The 23,138-nt window shown below is 36.0% G+C and overlaps 1 protein-coding gene across 9 annotated transcripts in view; it reads left to right on the forward strand.

Moving 5' to 3' along the window:
- The window catches only part of GAPVD1 (GTPase activating protein and VPS9 domains 1), an 86,276-nt gene that overhangs the window by 22,580 nt on the left and 40,558 nt on the right, over positions 1-23,138 (forward strand). For 8 of the 9 annotated variants that reach the window (XM_072631918.1, XM_072631919.1, XM_072631921.1 and 5 more), the window contains exons 2-7: positions 5,544-5,760; positions 6,576-7,419; positions 12,880-12,966; positions 13,456-13,590; positions 15,337-15,526; positions 21,930-22,090. In XM_072631918.1, the coding sequence (XP_072488019.1) occupies positions 5,576-5,760; positions 6,576-7,419; positions 12,880-12,966; positions 13,456-13,590; positions 15,337-15,526; positions 21,930-22,090 (1,602 nt within the window). In that variant the 5' untranslated portion in view covers positions 5,544-5,575. Of the gene's footprint in view, positions 1-5,543; positions 5,761-6,575; positions 7,420-12,879; positions 12,967-13,455; positions 13,591-15,336; positions 15,527-17,462; positions 17,544-21,929; positions 22,091-23,138 lie in introns of all 9 variants that reach the window. The other variant, XM_072631926.1, reaches the window with a different exon arrangement.

A 23,138-nucleotide genomic window follows, 5' to 3' on the forward strand; every position in this document is an offset into this window, starting at 1 on the left:
CAAGATATAGGGGATAGGGACTGATCGGACCTGTCATATAGATAATTCTTTGATGAGGAAATTCCTATCAGTGCAATTTGGCATCTTCTATACAATTTATAATGACTTGCTAGAGTATTGAGAACTGTAGTGACTTGCCTGATGTATGTTTGCATAGTCATTATGTATTTGTCCGGAGTGAGATTTTTAACCCAGGGTCTGAGGTTTTTTTTTTTTTAATTTTCCCCCAATTATATGCAAAGACAATTTTTAGCAAGATTTTGAGTTCCAGATCTTCCTCTCTTCCCTCCTCCCCTTCCCTCTTTCCACACAGCAAGCAATTTGATATAGGTCATATATGTGCAGTCATGTAAAACATATTTCCATGCTAGTCACAGTTTTGTAAGAAGAAATAGATCAAAAAAAAAAACACCATGAGAAAAAGTAAAAAAAAGTGTGCTTCGATATGCATTCCGAATCCATTAGTTCTTTATCTGGATGTGGAAAGCATTTTCCGTCATGGGTCCTTTATAATTGTTTTGGATCATTGTATTGCTGAGAAGAGCTAAGTCATTCATAGCTGATCATCACACAGTGTGTTGCTACTACTGTGTGCAATGTTTTCCTGGTTCTCCTCATGCCACTTTGTACCAGTCTCTTTCCAGGTTTTTCTGAAATCTGCCTGCTCGTCATTTCTTATAGCACAGTAATATTCCATTACATTCATATACCACAGCTTGTTCAACCATTCCCCAGTTGATGGGCATCCCTTCAGTTAACAACATTTTGCCACCATGAAAAAGGGCTGCTGTAAATATTTTTTGCACATACAGTTCTTTTCCCTTTTTTATGATCTCTTTGGGATACAGACCTAGTAATGGTGTTGCTGGATCAAAGGGTATGTACAGTTTGTTTGCTTTTGGGCATAGTTCCAAATTACTCTCCAGGACAGTTAGATCAGATCTCCAACAACAGTGCATTAGTGTTCCAATTTTCTCATATTCCCTCCAACATTTATCATTTTCCTTTTTTGTTACATTAGCCAGTCTGATAGGTGTGAGATGCCACCTCAAAACTTTTAAAATTCGCATTTCTCTGGCCAAAAGTGGTTTAGAGCACTTCTTCATGTGATTGTTTTATGATGTGATTTCTTCATCTGAAAACTGCCAGGCTCTGAGTTTTTGTGCTACGTTATTCTGCGTCTCTGAGTATACAAAACATGTATAAAATGGATACAAAGTAATTACACACAGGCATTATGGGGAGGGAATTCAGGTAGGCCTCATGTAGCGTTTGAACTGAGCTTACAAGGAAACTTGAGATTCAAAGAGGGGGTGAATTTATTCAAGGCATGAAGTGGGGACAGCCAGTGCAATGCCACTGAAAAAGGATATGTAATGTCATATGTGAAGAACTGTAAGAAGGCCGGTTTGAATGAACTGTAGGGCATGTGAGAGAAGGTAATGTATAGTAAAGCAGAGTACAACCAATTGATGAAGGGCTTTAAATGCCAGACAGAGGAATTTACTTTTTATGTTAGAGAAAATAGGAAGCACTCTAGTTTATTGAGCAGGAGAATGACATGGTCATATCTATGCTTTAGGAATATTATTTTGGCAGCTGTTCAGAGGATGGATTAGGGAGAGAAGAGTTTTAAGGCAAGCTTTACAACAAACCTTAGTCTGCCTCTGGAACTTCTACCCATTATTCCTAGGTCTTACCTCTGAGGATAAATTGAAGAAATTCCCAACCCCTTTTCTTTTTAAAATTTATTTTATTATGAACTAAAGAAATAAGCATTTTCAAACAAAGTGAAATAGAAAAAGAGGATTGTACTTAAAGTTGCAGATCCATTATGAACAACTTACCATTTCTTTCAAATATATAGCTAAGTTATAACTTTCATCCCCTCCTACACTGAGATGGCTATCATTACACACAGATCTTATTTTTTATATATGTATGTATATGTATGTATATATACATGTACACATATACAGATTATGTATGTAATATATGTTATATATACACATGCAGATTATGTATGTGTGTCATTTGTTTTTCTTGATGCAAACAGCATCTTCCTTCATAGGATCTTTGCAGTTAATTTGAATATTTATAATAGTTAGAATGCCTTGGTTGCTCAAAGCTTTTCTTGAACAATATTGTTACTGCATACAGTGTTCTCTTGGTTCTACTAACTCCTTTTCTTCCTTTTTTTTGGAAACAAATTTTTATTGATATCTTTGTTATTATATTACCAAAATTTCTGCTGTCTTCTTCCTCTGAGAAAACTGTCCCTTATAACAAAGATTTTTTTTTAAAGCAAAATAGGAAAGAGGAAGAAGAAAAAAAATCAATAACACTTGTCAGTATGATGGGGAAAAAAATCTGACAATATTTCTCATTCATTGATCTTTCTTCTGCCCCATAACCTCTGCAAAGGCTTAAGGAGAGAAAGAAGGTGTCTTCTCTTATCACTTCTTTGGGGCCAAGTTTCTTTGTAATTTTGCATTATTCATTTTTAGTTGTTTTGTGATTGTTTAAACCTTTAACATATGATAGCCCTTTATATACTTGAAAACAGTTATCATTTACACCTTTTACCATCTTGGTTATTAACCTCCTTTAGAATCTCTCTAAGCTTTCTAAAATATGTCACCCAGAGCTGAGTTTCATTTGTGGTCTGATCTGTATCACAGAACTGTTACTTCTCTTATTTTGGATACCTTGGTGCACTAATAGGATAAGGTGATATCATCAAGGGAGGAAGCTGGAAGAAGAAAGAAGGTCTTATTACTGGATTTAGACCTGTAACGTAGAGCAAATATTCATAGTAACACCAATTGTAATAACAGAAAAGTAGAACTGAAATATGTGCCCAATGATAGAGGAATGGCTGAACAAATTATATAATATGAACAAATTGAAAAGAAATTGGGTCACAAAGAATGATCAATATGAAAAATTTAGAGGAAGTTTTGAAAATTTGTGGAAGTGATGGAGAGAGTGAAGAAAGCAAAGCCAAAAGAACACAGGACTGCAATGCTAGAAGCATAACCAGCGGTAAAAGGCAATAAAGCTCAAGTTAAATATAGACAGTGTTAATATGAAATGAATAAAATTAAAACATATCCCCTTACTTTCCAGCCGTGATAAGTAAACTTCAGTTAGTCAGTTTTCTATAACTTTTGGGAATGTACTTGGTCAGAGATTAGTTAGGGAAGCATCTGCTAAGTTAAAATGTATTGATAAAAAAAAAACAACAAAATTAACTACTGAAGAACAGTAGACCCATTAAAAAATTCAGAGCATGTCTCTAGGAAGCTTGGGGTTGAGAACATATCTAAGAGGTGTCACTGGTCATTTATTCCAGATGCTACAGAAAAGTCAGGGAATATAGTAACAGAAAAGGCTAAGAGATTTTAGCAGGAAAAAACTAAGTGGTGATTTTTAATCGAGAATTTTCAGTAGTGGTTGGAAGTAGAGGTTGAAAGTAGAGGGTAGAAGATGGATTGCAAGGATTGAGTACTGAATAGGTAATGAGGAAGTAGAAATAGTGAGTAAAGATTATTCCTGGTAGGAGTTGAGGAGTATTCCAAGACAGTATCTTCGGGGGATGGAAGGATCAAGGGAATTTTTTTTTAAGTATAGGAAAGACTTGAATATATTTGTAGTCAGTGTAGAACAAGCCAGTATATAGGCAGAGATTGAAAATTAGAGATTGAATGAATGATTGATTGGACAAACTCCAGAAGGAAATGGAAAGGATTTATCTTGGTAAGGAGAAGAGGGTGAGATATGAAATAAAAGAGGAAGTGATCTATGAAGTTGTGGAATGGTTTTGAGGTATGAAGAAGAGAGAGATGAATATATAAGAAAATATTTCTGTTTTATAAAGAAGAAGCTGGGCTTAATCAGAGGTCATGTGAATTACTCATAGTCCCGTGGAATTTGTGATGTCTAGATATTATATGTCTTGAATCTGGTTTTCTGATTCCTAAATTCAGTGCTCTATAAGGAAGGAAGGAAAGCAACAAGTATTTATTAAGCACCTACTGTGTGCCACACTGTGCTAAAGTGTTTTATAAATATTATCTCACTTCATTCTCACAACCCTGGGAGGTAGGTGCTATTATTTTCTCCTTTTTACAGTGACAGATTGAGATAAAGTGACTTGCCCAGGATCACCCTAGTGTCCGAGACCAGTTTTGAACTAGCATCTTTCTGACTCCAGACCCATTGCTCTATCCATTCCACCACTAGCTACCTCAAAACAATAGCCAAAACAAATCAGATCGGTTGATTCACTCACGTGGTGAACCTTATAGCTCTGTACAACCATAGTAAACCCTGATTATGGCATAGTAGAAAGATCCCAATGGAGCTATAATGAGAAGATTCAGACTCAAATATTGGTTCTACTAATTACTGGACCTCTATTTACTCATCTGTAAAATGAGTTATGTTAGGTGGTCTCAAAAGACCTTTTTGGTTTCCAGTCTTATGATTCATTTGTCTTTGGATCTGACCAAACTTTCTAACTCTTAGGATTCTGTGATTTGCACTATTAAGCTATAGAGCTCAGTTCAAAGGTTTAATTTAATTTTTTATTCTTTTAGAGCTTTTTGGGGGGAATTTGTACCAAAATCAAAATTTAAGCACAAAATAAAATGAACATTTTTCTATGTACATAGTAGAACAGTGAAAGAAGATTGTACATGAAACTATAAATTTCTATTATTTGGACTTAAAAATTTTTAAAAAAGTATATAAAAAATCAACATGTAGCTTTCAAAGCTGTTCTCCTATCTTTTTCCTTTTTGTTTTCTTTTCTGTGCTATTCATGTTGTTCCTATTTTTGTTGTTCAGTTGTTTCAGTTGTATCTGACCCTTAGTGATCCCATTTGGGTTTTTTTGGCAGAGATACAGGAGTGGTTTGCTACTTCCTTCTCCAGCTCATTTTGCAAATGTGGAAACTGAGGCAAACAGGGTCAGGTGCCTTTCACAGAATCACACAGCTAGTAAGTCTCTGAGGCCAGCTTTGAACTCAGGAAGAGGAGTCTTCCTGACTCCAGGCCCTGCACTCTGTCTGTTGCACCCCCTGTCTGCTTCTAGCTGCAGTTCATAAGTTTAGAGAAAAGTCTCTATGGAACTCTTTTAGCAGAGAAGAAAAGTTAAGCAAATTCCTCAGTTTATTGTTGTTATAAAGCTTTTATATCTTAAAGTTTTTGACTATCTTTTTGCTTTTATATCACTTTTATTTCTGAATATATGCCTCCTTTATTGCCTTCTCAGTGAGTCATACTTTGTAACAAGAGAACAAGAAGTTCAGCAAAACCAACTAATTCATCACCTGTCTGATAAACAGAGAGGTTAAGTGACTTGCCCTGGGTCATTAAGTAGTTGAGGTGGAACTTGAACTATGGTCTTTTGATTTCCAATTCAGTGCTCTTTCTGTTTCATTATGCAGAGAGCTGCATTATACATATCTTAAGAAATGTGATCTGGCTAGAAGTTGTAAATGGCAAATTAACATTTTTAAAAAATATTTTTTTCTTTAGTGTTCACCTGTGCACTTCTTTCACATTTGAAGATGGTGAAACTGGATATTCACACTTTGGCTCATCACCTTAAGCAGGAACGACTCTATGTGAATTCAGAGAAACAGCTGATCCAGAGGCTAAATGCAGATGTGCTTAAGACTGCTGAAAAGCTGTACCGCACAGCATGGATTGCCAAGCAGCAGAGAATTAACTTGGACAGGCTTATCATAACAAGGTATAAATGTATTTGAGCTCTTAACATTTGTGACACACAGTAATTCTCTTCTGCTTCTAAATTACATGGGTATCAGGAGAGTTCTAGCAGAACTGGTTATTCCATGCCAGCCTAGAACTTGTGCCCTTCTATTTTACTCTCCTGGAGACTCGAGTCTTTGCTGTAACACATACTTGACTCATCATAGATTAAAATTGCTCACAGACCATGGAGAGTAGAATTTTCAAATATTGGTATTTATTCTGTCATAGTAAAAAAATAATCCTTTTTGTACTCCCATGTGATTGTTTACCTCTCTGTCAGTACTTGCTGAGTAGGATTTTTGTGTGGGTCTTTTGCTTATTGGCAAGTTTATATATTCTCCTTTGTATGTATAAACGTTCCTTTTTTAGTGTTCAGCAAGTGCAGAATTAAAAGAAATAGCAATAAGAAATGAGCAATAAAAGTTTATATGGACCTAGTTTGAATGGTCTCTTTCAATTCTTAAGTATGCAGAGAAGGAATTACCTTATTTTTCATAAGTGATAGTTAATGACCAGTGTTATTTTGGGCAGCTAATAAAATGCTTGTTGGTTGACTAATGATTGTTTTATCTTCAGCTAATATCAGAGAGAACAGTTGTATGCAGTAGCTGGCAGTACTCCATACTCTTTCTTTTTAAATCACACCTGATAACATGCAAGTTCTACTCCATTGGGTGTATGGTCTTATTGATTCAAATGCTAAAAGACTTAAATGGTTTAACAATTTCAGATGATATTCATTATTTGCCTCTTTCAATGGGATTTGATATGTATTTTATGTGTGTCTTTTAGTGCTGAAGCTTCTCCTGCTGAATGTTGCCAACATGCTAAGATTTTGGAAGACACACAGTTTGTTGATGGATATAAGCAGCTAGGATTTCAAGAGACTTATTATGGAGAATTCTTAAATAGGTTAAGGGAAAACCCTCGACTCATTGCCTCCTCTTTGGTTGCTGGGGAGAAACTGAACCAGGATAACACTCAGAGTGTTATCCATACAGTTTTTACCTCTCTCTATGGCAACTGTATCATGCAAGAAGATGAGAGCTACCTCCTTCAGGTTTTGCGATATCTGATTGAATTTGAACTTAAAGAAAGTGACAACCCTAGACGTCTTTTGAGGAGAGGAACCTGTGCATTCAGCATTTTATTCAAGTTATTTTCTGAAGGTCTCTTTTCTGCCAAACTCTTCCTCACAGCAACATTACATGAACCAATCATGCAGTTGCTAGTTGAAGATGAAGACCATCTGGAAACAGATCCAAACAAGTTGATTGAGAGGTTCTCTCCATCCCAGCAGGAAAAGCTTTTTGGAGAGAGAGGTTCAGATAGATTCAGACAAAAGGTCCAAGAGATGGTGGACTTAAATGAATCCAAACTGGTGGCTTTGGTGAACAAATTTATTGGCTATCTCAAACAGAACACATATTGCTTTCCCCATAGTTTACGATGGATTGTATCACAAATGTATAAGACGCTTTCCTGTGTAGATCGCCTTGATGTTGGAGAAGTGAGGGCAATGTGTACTGATCTCCTCTTGGCCTGCTTCATTTGCCCTGCAATTGTCAACCCAGAACAGTATGGAATAATTTCTGATGCTCCCATAAATGAGGTGGCAAGATTTAATCTGATGCAGGTATGTATTTTCTGATAACTTCAATAAGACATGCAGTGTTATGTGGATTGATTTTTGACATAATTATTTCTAAGAATTATGAAAAAATTTATAATGGCAACTGATATTTCTGTAGCTCTCTCTATAGTTCTTTATATATGTTGTCATTTACATGCTAACCCTAGGAGGTAGGTAGCTGGCTAGCACTGATGCAGTGCTTTATAGACATTTTCTTGTTTTATCCTCACAACAACCCTGGAAGGTAGATGCTATTGTTATCCCCATTTTACAGATAAGAAACTGAGGCATACAGGTTTAGTGACTTGTCCAGGGTTACACAAATATGAAGTGTCTCTAACTGGATTTGAAAACTGGTCTTCTTGACTTGAGGTCTATACTCTAACCATTACAATAATAGGTAGCTTTTATATATGATACTTTTAAGATTTGCAAAGCTCTGTACATAAATTACCTCATTTGAGACTCACAGCAACCTTTGAAATAGGTACTATTACAATTCTCATTTTACAGGTGAAGTACAGATAGAGTTCAAGAGAGATTAAGTGACTTGTCCAGGATCTCACACCTATTAAGTGTCTGAGGTGGTTTCTTAAGTGCAAGAGCCCAGAATTTGAGCATAGGCCTTCTGACTTCAAATCTAGTTGTTTTTTTCCCTTCAGTTATATTGTGATATAAGAAATCAGTACAATTTATTTGGCAATATTCTGAAATAAAGTATTATCTCTGTCAACTCTTCTTTAAATTTTATTCCAGTTGATTATTTATTTTAAGAAGAACTGTGATTTCATCAGTGTAGTTAACTGCCATCACTACAGGTCTTAATCTGGCTTCAATCCTGGCTCTGACACTTAGTAGATATTACCTCTCTGACTTTGGGCAAGTCATTAACTTCTCTGGACCTCATTTTGCTCATCTGTAAAATGAGAGGATTGAAGTAGATGACTTCTGAGGTCCCTTCTAGCTCTAAATTTTCAATCCTGTGTTATTAGATCCAGATTTCACATTCTTTGTTCTCCTGTGGGATCTTCCAACTCTAAAATTCTGTGACTCAGATTATTATCATAATAGACTATCACCTACTATGAAAAACCATCCTGGTTGCCTTCCTTACATTCTATACCATATCATTATTCTTACACAGTGACACTCACACCTGGGCAAAGTACTCCATATGCGGTCTGACCAGAAGGAAGAATCAGGGCAGTTGTACCCTCTATTAATGTACCCTAAGGATGTGTTAATTTTTTTCTTGTTGTTGCTGTATCATACTATTGATTCATTAAATTTACACTATACTCTTTTAGGTAAACTACCATCTCATCATACCTTTCTCATCATTTTCTTGTGAAATTTATAGTTTATAAATGCTTTTTCTTAAATTTACTAATTTTTTTTTAACATTCTTTTCTTTTTAAATTTTGAGGTCCAAATTCTCTTTCTCCCCTTCATTCTTCCCCCACTCTCTGAGGTGAGCAATATAATGTCAGTTATGTATGTGAAATCATGTACAACATTTCCATAATAGCTGTATTTCCAAAAACAAGAAAAATTAAGAAAGTAAGGAAATTATACTTAAGTTTGCACTCAGAGTTGATTAGTTCTCTTTTGGAGGTGGATATAAGTCATTTGGAATTGTCTTAGATCATTGAATTGATCTGAGTAGCGAAGTTTTTCACAGTTGATCACCATTACAGCATTGCTTTTACTATGCACGATGGTCTCCTGGTTCTTTTCACTTGTCTTTGTATCAGTCCTGTTTTTCGGAAAGCACCCACTTCATTGTTTCTTACTGCACAGTAGTACTCCTTCACAGTCAATACATCATGACTTGTTCAGCCATTCCCTAATTGATGGGCATCCCCTAAATTTCCAATTCTTTACCACCACAAAAAGAGCTGCTGTAAATATTTTTGTACATACAGGTCCTTTTCCCTTTCCTTTGATCTCTTTAGGATACAGACCTAGTAATGACTGGACCAAAGGGTATATGCACAGTTTTATAGCTTTTTTGGCCTAGTTCTAAATTTGTCCCCAGAATCATTAGACTAGTTCACTATTCCACCAACATTTCATTAGTATACCTATTTTTCCTGCATGCGCTCTAGTATTTGTCATTTCTGATAGGTATGAGATGATAACACAAAGTTGTTTTAATTTGTGTTTCTCTAATCAATAGTAAGTTAGAGCATTTTTTCCACATGAATATAGATAGCTTTGATTTCTTCTTCTGAAAACTGTCTGTTCATATCTTTTGACAGTTTATCCATTAGGGAATGATTTGTGTTCATATAAATCAGAGAAACTTGCTGTGAAAATTTTTGCTATTCATTGTTTATGATACCTTTTAGCAAAATTTAGTTTACCTGATTATCCCTTTTAATTATTGTTGCTTTTGTTTTGTTTGAGATCATGGTTGCTAGTCTTGCCTTTTTTTAAAAGTTCAGCTGAGGCATATTAGATTCTGCTTCAACCCCTTTTTTTTAACTCTGTGTCTTTTTCAGGTGCATCTCTTGTAAACAACATATTGTTAGATTCTGGTTTGTCATCTGCTATTTGATTTTGTTTTGTGGGTGAACTCATCCCATTCATATTCACAATTACAATTACTAACTGTGAATTTCCCTTCATCCCATTTTCTTCTGTCCCTCCTCAAAAGTCTCTTTTCCTTCTAACCGTTGCCTCTTAATTTGTCCGCCCTTTTATCATTCTTTCCCTTCCCCTTTTCTCTTATCCAATTCTCTTCCTAGTTCCATATTGGCTAAGTTAGATTTCTATACACAACTGAGTATGTATTTACTTCCCTCTTTGAAACATTTCCAGTGAGAGTGAGGTTCAAGCCTTGCCTGCCTCATCTCACTTTTCCTTGCATGCCTCTTTTATGTGAGAAAATTTTCCCTATTTTTCCTTCTCCTTTCCCCCTTCTTCCAGCGCATCCCTCTTTCTTACCCTTTCATTTTATTTTGGAGATCATTCTAACATAATTGACTCACATCCATGCCTTGTGTCTATGTAAACTTATTTTAAGTGTCCTAATGATGACAAAGTTCTTAGGAATTACAAGTTCTTAGGAATTACAAGTATCATCTTTCCATGGAGGAATATAAATCATTTAACCTTATTGAGTCTCTTATTAGTCCTCATTTCTGTTTTTCTTGAGTCTTGCTTTTGAATGTCAGATTTTCTATTTAACTCTGGTCTTTAAACCAGGAATGCTAGGAAGTCCTCTATTTCATTAAATATTCATTTTTTTTCCCCCTGAAAGATTATATTCATTTTTGCTGGGAGGTGATTCATGCTTGTAATCTTAGCTCCTTTGCCTTTCAGAATATTGTATTCCAAGCCCTCTGCTTCTTTAACTTGGAAACCACTAAATCTTGTGTAATCCTGATTGTGGCTCTATAATATTTGAATTGTTTCTTTCCGACTGTTTGAAGTATTTTGTCTTTAATCTTTGGTTTGGAATTTGACTCTAATATTCCTGAGAGTTTTAACTTGGGATCTCTTTCAGGAGGTGATTGGAAGATTCAGTTTCTATTTTACCCTCTGGATCTAAGATATTGGGGCAGTTTTCCTTTATCATTTCTGGAAATAGGATATCTAGGCTCTTTCCCTTATCATGATTTTCAGGTAGTCTAATAATTCTTAAATTTTCTCTCCTTGATCTATTTTCTAGGTCAGTTTTTCCAATGAGATGTTTCATATTTTCTTCTAATTTTCCATTCTTTTGACTTTGTTTCTTGATGTCTCCTGGAGTCATTAGCTTCCAGTTGCCCGATTCTGATTTTTAAAGAATTATTTTCTTCAGTGAGCTTTTGTACCTCTTTTTCCATTTGGTATACTCTGCTTTTTAAGCAGTTTTTCACTGGATTTTTGTGCCTCTTTTAGCATTAAACCAATTTTGGTTTTTTGTGCCTCTTTTACTATGCTATTAATTCTCTTTTCATAATTTTCTTGTAGCACTTTGATTTCTTTTCCTAATTTTCCCTCTACCACTCATTTTTCTTTAACTCTTCCAGGAATTATTGTTGGACTTGTGTCCAGTTAGCATTTTTCTTCAAAGCTTTGCTTATAGTTGTTTTCACATTGTTGTCTTCTTCTGAGGTTACGTCCTGGCCTTTCCTGCCACCGTAGTAGCATTTTATGGTCAGATTCTTTTTTTTTCCTTGTTGTTTTCTCATTTTTCTAATTTATTTCTTGACTTTGAACTTCATGTTAAAGTTAAGCTCTGCTCACCTGGGGATGGTGAGGCCCTGTCTCAAGTTTCAGGCTATTTCTTGCTGCTGTTTCCAGAACTAATTCTAGGGATTTGGAATCTTTTGGTGCTTCCAAGGTTGTATGATCCTGGGAGAGGTTTGGTCACTGGTCTCCTGGTCTGTACTCTGGTCTTTATCTCGGAAGGACCCTTTGTCCCTTGTAGCCACAAGCACTTTTGACTTCTCTTTGCCTTAGAACTGGGACCAGGGTCCCTGCTCCCTTGTGACCATCCCTCAGTGCTCCTCTCTGCTCTGGAACTGTGACCCAAAACTGCATATAGGCAATAGAATTGCCAGTCAGTGTCAGCTGTGTACCTAGTACTGGCAAAGAGTACCCTGTAATATCTTTCTGTTGAGTTGTCCAAGCCCCTTATCATCTTTGGGCTGAGAGTTCCTGAAGGTACTGCTGTTTTTGCCATGTTGTACAGGACAAGCTTCTACCCCAGTGTTACAGACTTTTCATGTGAATGTGCTACAAACTCCTTAGGCCATAAAAAGTCTCACTCTGACCTTTTTTTGGCTTTGCTGCTCCAAAATTTGATTTGAGGCGTTATTTTAAAGTTGTTTGGAGAGAGTTGTTGAGAGAGTTCAGCTGGGTTTCCTCTAATCTGCCATTTTGGTTCCAAGATGTTTTCTCTGAATTGATATTTTTGAACCAACTCTAAGACTTTAATTGAATTTCATTTTAATTGGTTCAGATTTGATGCTCCAGTTTATCATTGTCTTCTTTTCAATCAAGACTTTATCATTCATTGTGTTAGCCACTCCTCCTATCTTCATTTGTCATCTTTATACTTCATGATCATGTTACCTTTGCCTTTTATTCAGTTTTTAATAAAAACAGTCAAAAGCACAGGGTCAAACAGATCTCTGGAGCGTTCCGCCAAAGACCTTTCAAGTTGGCTTGTATTCACAGTTAATGTAAATGCTTTTCTAATTCTATTTTCTTAATTTTCCTTCATATAGGTTTGTATTTATTTATCTCTTTTATTTGTTACAAGGTCATAAATCATAAGATTTAGAGTTGAAAGGCACTTTAGAGATCATTTAATTCAACATCCTTATTTTATACATGAGAAGACAAAAGCCAGGATATAATAAGTGGCTTGTCTTAGGTCACATAGCAGGTGCCTTGCCAGTCTAGATCCATTAGTGGCTAAGTGTTTTGTTATAGAGTATATATCACTAATATTGTTTCTCATTGCAGGTTGGCCGCCTTTTGCAGCAGCTAGCAATGACTGGCTCTGAGGAGGGAGATCCTCGAGCAAAGAGCAGCCTTGGTAAATTTGACAAAGTAAGAATAAATATGGATGTGTATTATTTTTAGGAGTCTGAGAAGTCTCATTTGACATTTTATCCTTTGATTTTATAAGTTATTTATGTAGTAAATGATCCTCTAATTTGTATCTGATCGATGTTAGTACTACTTATGGAAGAGATCATTAATGGAAAAGACCATTTAAAAAAGTTTCTAGCTCTGCTATGTAGAAAAAATTAAATTTAAGCAATTTAAGGAAGAAAATAGAATCATAAAAGTGCTTTTATAAAACTTTCCTTTCTTTTATGTAAAATAACCTGATTTATAAAAAAGAAATTGTCATTGTATCATATATAGGAAAGTTAAGCACAAATAATAGCATAACGTGCATATATTTCATATGTTGACACATTTTTTAGTTTTTTTATAAACCATTTGAAGAAACACACTTTGTGCTATAACTCTAAGTATTGTACTGTAATTCTAGTGTCAGTATTTAATTGAGCTCTTTTCTTCTGTCAACAGAGTTGCGTCGCTGCTTTTCTTGATGTTGTAATCGGTGGCCGAGCAGTGGAGACTCCCCCAATGTCTTCAGTTAACCTTCTAGAAGGGTTGAGTCGAACTGTGGTGTATATGACCTACAGCCAGCTCATCACTCTGGTAATAACTTTGTTCTTTGTTGGGACTTCTTGTGGTATCATGTTTGTAAAATGCTTTATAAAATAATCACAAACCATATGAAATTTATGTTAATTCATCCAGTGATTACTTAATGTCTCCTCTGTGCCAGACACCATAAATCACTTCGCTCAAGAACATTGCCTTCTATTGGGGGAGGCAGCAACACATATAAAATTAAGAAAATATAAAAATAAGTGCAAAGTATTGCAGAGCCTGCTGATAACTGGGCAGGGAGGGGTCAGGGGTAGAAGGTATCAGAGAAAACCCAAAGTAGAAGATGTCACTGGAGCTGTGCTTTGAAGGAATGAGAAAGTTTATGAGACAGAGGTGAGGAAAAGGAATCCACACTCCAGATATGTGCAAAAGCATAGGATGGAATGCTGTGTCATGGAACAGTGAGGAGACCAGTTTGAGTGGAATAGAGAGCATATGAAAGGGAGTAATGATAAGTAAAAGCAAGAAGGTAGGCAGGAGCCAGAGTATGGAGGGTTTTAAATGCCATACTGAGAAATTGGTATTTTATCCTAGAAGCAATAGGGAGTTATTGAAGATTTTTGAGTGGAACTGAGAGGTGTCCAGATAGTCAGCTATTCTTATGAATATTAATACTAATTCATACTATAGCAGAAGTATCATTTAATGAATAGAGAGTAGACTTTAGAGTTAGGAAGACCTGGGTTCAAGTTATTCTTCTGATACTTACTTATTTACTACATGACTTTGGACAAGTAGTTAACTTTGTTGGTGCCTAAGGCAACTCTGTGAGACTGTAAGTTGCAGAGTGGGTGCCTTCATTAGGAAAGGGAGTTTTTGTCTTAGATTTTTCTTATACCACTGAGATTATAAGTCCTGTCCAAAAAATAATTCATTAAAAAAAAAAAGTAATGGATTTAGGCAATTATAGGAATTATCCAGTTGATGTCCTTTATTGATTCCATGAAAAGACAGTTTAAGGTCCTAGAAGTTTTAGAGCTTTTTGTCACAAAAAAGTCAGACAGGTCAGTAATACATAATAGAATAAGACTTAATTATAGTGTGCTTTAACTCACATAAAGGGAAGGCCCAAATTTTAAAATGAAATACCTGAGCTGTGGAGAAATACAGATTAAGGTGAAGGATATATTTGTCTTCATCTTCAGAGAGGAGATACAAGTGTTCTTCAGTTGCCAAAGATCAGTGTGTATGATGTTGGTTGGAGAAGTGTATGGGGCAGCTCATGTCCAGTGCATCGTTTTCAGACTAGAATCATAAGTCTTACAAGATAGGGGGAGATTATCACTCAGCGGTATCTGGTCAGCTTCCTACCTCTGATTACAGGCAAGGAGAGACAAAGAATTGGCCAGCGAATTAAATCAAGAAAGCAAGCATTTAGTGTAGAAGTTGTGAGAAAAGATGGGTAGGAGGATTTGGGTGTTAGATATTAGAAAGGAGCTATTCCAGACCAGAGACAGCCTGCTTCAAGTGAGTTTTAATGGATTTTGAAGAGAAGTGTCATTAACCATTATTTTGCATCTCAGGTTCTCAGCAGAAAGATGTTATAGCAGGATTTTTGAGACATTGTAGTGTAATTTAATTATAACATTTTGATGATTTTATTGCAAAATGGTGGGGGCAGTGTCATATAGTTTATATGGATGTGTATATACAAATAGATAGATATATAGACAGATGTGAAAAAGAGGTTGGGTTATTAGAACACTGACTAAGGACTAATTCCCTTTGCAGGTTGGTTTTATGAAGAATGTCATGTTGGGTGACCAACTGAGAGAAGATCGAATGGCTCTTGAAAACTTGCTGGCAAACCTACCCCAGGCCAAGCCAGGAAAAAGTAACAGTTTGGAAATGACTTCATATAATACTCCTCAGTTGTCTCCTGCAACTACTCCAGCCAATAAAAAAAATCGCTTGCCCTTAGGTGAGTATTGGTTAGTCAGGAACTGCATCTAGTCCAGCTTTGTTCTAACTTCAAGTCAATTCCACATTTATTGAGCATCTTTTTTATTGAAAGGCACTATGCTTGGTGTTTGTAGTATTGTATATATAAGGTGGTTATGGTTTAGTTCAGGGGAACCTTGTGGAACCTGTGGCCTTGAGGTCACATGTGGCCCTTTAGATGCTCAAGGGTGGCCCTTTGACTGAATCCAAGCTTTACGGAACAAATTTGTTCCGTAAAACTTGGATTCAGTCAAAAGGCTGCACCCGCAGGTTCCCCACCCCTGCTCTAGTGGATAACTTGTATCTAACTTGTTTAGGCATTCCCTGACCAGTGATACTTATTAATTATAACAAAACCCTATTGTGATATTGTAAAATCCCATTACACAGTTTTGTAGTTATCCTTGATAGAGGTTACCATTTGAACCTCAGTGTCCTTGTCACTTGAGTGACAGTATGTTTACTGTCGTCCTTTTAACCTTACTCCTCTGGTCCTTGATATATTGTTTTGCTCAATAAGTCTTTTTTGCTAAACCAGTTAACAGTGTTGGGTGGGACTGTACCTGCAAATAAAATAGTAGATGGTAAGAGTTTGATCACGTTTTTATTTAGTATTTCTTCTTTAGCTGTTGTCTTTACTATAGCTGTGCTATAGTGAAAAGAACTCTGATTCTGGACTCAGAAAAGAATAGTTTTCCATAAGGTCTGGCTGATACAGATAAGTTGGAAAGTCTTTAAGTATGGTACTCCTTGGGGCTTTATGTATCTGTATTCCAAGGCTAGCCTAGCTAAGAATGGAGGACTTCCTCTCTGAATTTCAGAAAGTTGGCCCCTAGATGATGGATTTTTTTGTTAGCTTTCTTTTGGTCTTACCACCTTGTCCCCTATGGGGTGGATGGTTGTAATCTGTGTAGGTAGAGGGAAAGTTTGCACTAATGAAATCAGATTTTCTGAGACTGAAAGTAAAATGACAGTTTATTTGAAAGCAACTCATTTATAGAATAATGTCTTAGTATTTCTTACCTGCTTTTAATCTAATTCTGGCCAATATAGGGCATTGCTATGTTGTATCTTAGAAATATTAGTGTTTTAATTCTTATTAGTAACTAGTATCATCATGTTATCTTTCAAATTAAATAATACTAATATTAGTAATACTTCAGAGATTGGTGATTTCATTGTTGTGAGTTTTCCTTCTACTGATGTAGTTCCCAACTTCTGTAGGTTTTAGTATACCTCTTTTTGAGTCACTATGGTTGTGTGGGAAATCATCTCCTGATGGCCAGTTTTCTGGTAATAGACTTCAAGATGGTAGATAAAAATCTATTGTTGGTCCCATTTTTGGACTCTTTCTGTGTTATTTAGCCTTGCTGGAAGCTGTGTTGACATCAGCCATATAAGTCACAAGGAAGCATTAGAAAATTGCTGAAGTAAAATGATAGATTGCTTACAATTGTGTTTAGTCATTTGTGTAGTACAAATGTTACATTTTACAGATGAAGGAAATGAGTCTGTAATTTGCCTAATGTCATGCAGATAATAATAAAGCTAAGTAGTGGAACCACTACTTAGTGGACCACTGGATCACCTACTTTTTCCACTATATTGTTGTGTTGCATTTGCACATTATATGCGATTAGAATATCAAGGGCTCCTATTCTTTAAAAAGGAAAAAAGAAATGTGTATTAATTTGGAGTTAGTCATTTCCATAGCATATTTCAGTGTAACAAGTTTCTCTTGTTATACTCTGAAACCAATTTAGGGGTAAAAATAATGGAAAATAATTTTAAAGTATTTCCCCATAATTCTTTTATGAAATTGATACCAGGTCATTGCATTTTATTTCACGTTTCTAAAAATGTTTCTGTTGTTCAAAGGGTTGATTTTCTTTCTGTTTAATGCTGTCGAACCCCAGGACAACAGTTAGCAGCCATCACTGCATGGGATCCCTCAGCCACCAATCTCACAGCTCACATTACTCTAGTAACCCCATTTGGTGGGTAATAGGCTCTCTTTCTTCTACTTTAAAAAATTACTTCACAAAATTATGCTTCATGTGCATGTCTTAATTGTTTTGTGTAAATGGCTGTTTGAGATTTAGATATTTTGCGGTCCTCGTGGCATTTGTCCCTTAAAATTCAAACATGTGGTCTAAAGAATGTATTTAAGTTGAATTCATTTTTTATGTCATTGAATTTAATTTGTACCTTTGTGAAATAAGTAACCAAAGGAGCATTTGCCTCTTTTTGTAATGCTAGTTTTTATTTGATAATGTGTCAATTTATCTTTTACCTACAAAATAATGAAGTACTGTCACATGATATTTATCCATTGTGACACAGTACATGTAAGAGAAACAGAATTTACTTAGAAACACAGTTTGCTCAGTTTAAAAAATGTTCTTGTACACTAAATGTAGCCATAGTCTATGTTATACTTTATCCTAAATACAATTAGGGTTTGCTTGATACTCTGAATTTTGAAATGGAAAGTACTTTTTTTTTTAATCACTTTAACAAAGTTTTACAGCTAAAGCTCTTCCCAGAATTTTAGAGCTAGAAAGGCCCTCAGAGGTCATCTACTTCAACCTGTACTTAACCAGAAATCTCTTCAGCTACCTTCCTAACAAAAGATCATCTGGGGTTTGCTTGAAAATGAATCCACTATTTCCAGAGATAGCCCACTCAAATTTTGAATAGCTCTCTTTGTTAGGAAGATGTTCCATTAAAGGGAGTCAAAAAATCTACCTATCTGCAGCTTTCATTTTGCTCCTAGTTTATCTCTTTAGAGCCAAATCCCTTTTCCATGTGACAAAAAGATTATATTTAATTTTGTCAATATTTAATTCTGAAAGATGTCAGTGTAATAAGTTAGTTTGTTTTTATTTATATTCCCTTCCATCTTATCCTTTAAGTTAGGTGGTTTGATGAAAGGGATATTGGAAAACCTTTGTTTTTCCAATTGTCTGTGCTTCGGTGTACTATGTAATAGGCACTGGAAGAGGAATTTTTGTTCACAGTTTGCTTATTATGTTTACTTTTCCATTCACTGAAAGGAAGTTAGTGGTTATGAAGAGTAGAGTTCATAAGTTTGTCATCTGATGTCAGTGAATTTTCTATCACCAAAGATAGTCGGAGGATTGGTGACCGTTTGTCAATGATGTGGTAGACATAATTCCTGCTGTGAGTAAAGGATGGACGAGATGACCTCTGAGGGCCCTTCTGACTTTTAAGATTCTATAATTACATTATGATATTGACCAGTAATTTTGAAAAGAACCACTGGATTCATCAACTCTAGAAGCAGGATAGACAGTACTTTGACTTGTAGAAGCCTACTTGATGGGCTGGTAGTCAGTTTTTGGTTTATAGGAGAGCAAAAGGAAAAGGAAATCTTCTCAAAGACTTGGATTTGACAAGAAAGCACAGTCTTTAAATTCAAACATAGGAAAAATTTCCTGCTTATATTTTTGTACATTAGGCTATTAGTTTAGTCCTCTGAGAGAATTTATGAAGAATGAGGGACAGAGGAAGACTCTCTCCTGTCTCCTTTTTTTAAAATTCTTCCTCTTTGGTCTTTAACTCCCAGGGATTCAGTTATCATTTTTGTGTAAATTAAATTGTGTATATTCAAGCTTCTTTTGGACTCTGACCCTCTGTCACTCTGTGCTTGCTGGACATCTGATTGTCCTGTGAACATCTAAAAAGTCAACATGTCCAGAACAGCACTTTTTCTCATCTTAAGCTCATTCCTCCTTTTGACCTTATTTAAGTACTACCATTGTTATACATGTCCCTTTCTTCTGTGACTTCCCTCCATTCACACAGCTGCTATTTTGTTTCAGGCCTTATCGTCGCTTATTTGCACTGTTGCTATAGCCTCTGGCCTCAAGTCTCTTCCCCTCTTCACATCATCCTTTTCACAGTTGCTAAAATGTCTGATTATGTCTCTGATGTGCTCAAGAAGCTTCTGTGCTTCCCTATTGCTTCTAGGATAAATACAAATTCATCTGTTTGATGTTTAAACTCCTTTATCATCTTGCTCTAGCCTTTCTTTTCAGGCTGATCTTACACATTGCTTCTTCTTACACATGAGATATTTCAGTCAAATTGACCTAGTTCCTGGTTCATCTCCTCCTTCCATATTTTACTTCCTCACCTTGCTCTCTGAAATCTTTAACTTCCTTCAAGACTCAGCTTATGTACAACTTCCTACAAAAGGCTTTCCTGATTCCCTCAGTTGTTAAGATGCTGCTTAACCTTCCCAACAATGGGTCCCTGCCCAAGCTCCACTCTGACTGTTTTTGGACCCTCCTGGCTTAAAGTTAAAAGTTGATAGTAACTGTTTCTCTTTGAAACAACAACAACCCTGAGGCTCCTGCCCCTCCCAGGATGCACTAATTTGGAGTATCCACCCCAGATATTCACAGGGACTATCTGTGCCTAACCTGTTGTAGAGCATGCTGAGTTCCATTGGTCTATCAGCCAGAGTTGGGCACACTGAAATTTCACTTTATCATGGTGATGTCATTTTGGTCCTCTTTGAAAACGAAGGACAACAACCAACCAACCAACTTTTTAAAGAGGACTCTTCACTGAATGGGCATTACCTCACTTTAAGTGAGTACCTGAAAAGGCCTTAGCCTAAAAGGCCAAAGGTCTCCCATTGCATCCTGGGCCATCTCCAGTCATCCTGATGAATATCTGGTCTCTGGATTCAGATGGCTCTGGAGGAGAAGTGAGGCTGGTGACCTGCACAGCCCTCCCTCACTCAAAGCAAAGTCAAGTGCAAGTCATGTCATCATTTCTCTGATGGCACGGTCTTCTTTGAAAATGAAGGATGAACACAGTTTACCCTTTCTGAGAATACTTTGTATTGATTTTGCTTATATTTTATATTTCCTTATCTGTGTACATGCTATTTCCCACCAGGAGAATATTCTCTCTTTGCTGAGGGCAGGGATTGTTTTTGTCTTCCAAGTCTTTGATGTCTTTGACTGGATTAGCATCCAGTAGTCACTTAACAAATTCCTGTTAAATTTGAACTTGAAAAAGTAGTTTGAATAGTTTCTGTTTCTATTATGTCTTATATATAGTTTACAATGCGATCTTCTCACAGTAGCTCTTGGGAGTATTGCATGTATTATTTTTATTTCCATTTTGCTGATGAGAATACCAAATTTTAAAGGAATACAGTTACTAGCCCATGGCAACAAGACTAACAGGGGATAGAGCTAGGACATGAACCTTGTTCTAACTCCAGTTCTAATGCTCTTTCTTTACAACACTATTTAACCTAAAGTTTAGCTCATTTGTGTAATAGAGCTAATGTAGAGTAGTATAATGATCTTTCCCTTCATATCCTCATAGCACTCTGTTCTCTACTTCTCTTCAGGCAGTTACCATGGACTATTATGTATTATCATTGTCTTATATTTGTGTCTTATCCTTCTACTAAAGTCTGAGCTTCAAGACTGCATCTAATTTTTCTGTCTCTCCCAACCTAGCATACGGTGCTCTGTACATTGTAAAAACTGAATTATTTATTCATCAGTTCTTATTTTAGGAAATAGAACCTGATGAGAAAGTGCTTTTATTACCACCCTATAGTCATATTGACTGTAAAACACATTACTCACTTTATGTTAACATACCTTTATTTATCACCTACTATGTTCAGAATTCTATGCTTGATGTAAGGAGAATAGAGTTTAAATAAGACATAATGATAGTTTAGAACGGCAGTGTAACTTAGAGATCATCTAGTCCACCTCCTTTGCTTTACAGATAACAGAAACTGAGGCTCAAAGAGGGAAAATGACTTTATAGAGGTTACTCCGGTAGAAAGTAGCATACTTGGCATCTTAATCTAGGTTCTCTGAATTCAAGTCCAGTACTCTTTCCATCATACTATATTTCCTGGTGTTATTTTGGTCTTTGCTCTCATAGGAGGCGAAGACATATGTAGGAATAATTGTACTATGTAGTAATATGTGACTAAATGCTTTGTGAGAGATGAGGGAGGGAGGCAATATTTCATATTTTAGGTATGCTACTTAACATAGTATTTCTGTCTTTTGTACTGGGATGTTTAATTTTGAATTCCATTTTGTGTGATTAGAAATTTCTAGTTGAACTCTTGAAAAAAGAGTCAGAAATTTTATGGTAGATTAGTAGGGTAGTCCTACCTTTATGTTGTCCATAAGCTATATTCTGTATTTTGTCCATTCTTTTTTTTGTGCATGTGCAAGCATTCTATATTGTTTATTTTGACTTTTTATTTGTGAGCCTTTTATGTTATCTTAAAAATTTCCCTCACCTGTAAACCATTTATGTCATTGAAAACATTTCCTCAAAAGTTGCATTTGAAAATTTTTTATTAGCAACTCGGAGCAGAAGTCGTCCCAATATGCTAATTGACCAGCACGCAGACCATGATGGAGTATCCCAAGAGACGATTCAGGAAGTGCAGCCAGAAGAAGTGCTGGTCATTTCTTTGGGGACAGGCCCCCAGCTCACTCCAGGCATGATGTCAGAAAATGAGGTAGGCTTATTTGCCAAATATTAGACATTGTCTGAAGCTTCATAGTAATAGAAATTCCCACTTCTGTAGTGCTTTCAGGTTTACAAAATGCTTTTATTTCAATCATCCTGTGAAATGCCCTGGGAAGCCCATGGATCATTATCACTTTTTTACAGAAGAAAATGAAATGCTTAGCTGAAATGACTTGCCCATGGTCTCTTAGTATTACAGGTAGAACTTGAAACAGGTTTTCTGACCCCAAATTCATTACTTTTTTCATTGTGCTATGTAATTGTTTTATTGTCTTTCTTTCCACATCTATTTCCCTTAGGAGGAACATGCTTCATGAAGAGTTATTTTTTTATAAGGCTCTTTCTTTGATGGTTTTGACAATTCAGGATGCCTTGTAAAAGGACTGATGTTGGCAATGGAAGACTGAAGTTGGAGTTTGATTCTTAACTCTGTGACTTACTAGCTTTGTGGTCTGGGACAAGTTTCTCTAATTCAAGCCTAAGGTTTTTTCCATTATACCAGCTGCATCTTTTGAAATCACTCTAAACATTTAGGGTCCTTTTTGAGCTTCTGTGAGCATTTGAATAAATTGGCAAAAGGTGTTATTCCCTTTTTGCAGATGAAGCATATCATTCATGAATTTTTATTAAGAATTATTATTAAAAAAAATTTGTGATTTTTGTAGTAGTGGATGGCCTTTTCTATAACTGACTGAGTTAGTCTTTAAGCAGACATGTGATCTGTCTCTGGGCTTGTATGAAACTGTTACAATGTGGCCTAGGGGCTGCCTGGGCCTGTTGTCCACTGGTGTGACCTAGGAAAGGATAAATTGAGGCAGACCTTACATTTTGACTCTAGTTAGTAGAAGAGGATTTTAAAGAGTTAGAGAAGTCTAGAAGTGGAATAGGGCAGCTAGGTGGTACAATGGATAGAGTGCTTTGGCCCTGCAGTCAGGAAGACTCATCTTCCTTACTTCAAATCTGGCCCTAGACCCTTATTTGCTAGGTTGACTCTAGGCAAGTTACTTAACCCTCAGTTTCTTCATCTAAAAAATGAA

This window comes from Notamacropus eugenii, chromosome 1 (genome assembly GCF_028372415.1).
Source record: "Notamacropus eugenii isolate mMacEug1 chromosome 1, mMacEug1.pri_v2, whole genome shotgun sequence".
Lineage (NCBI taxonomy): Eukaryota > Metazoa > Chordata > Mammalia > Diprotodontia > Macropodidae > Notamacropus > Notamacropus eugenii.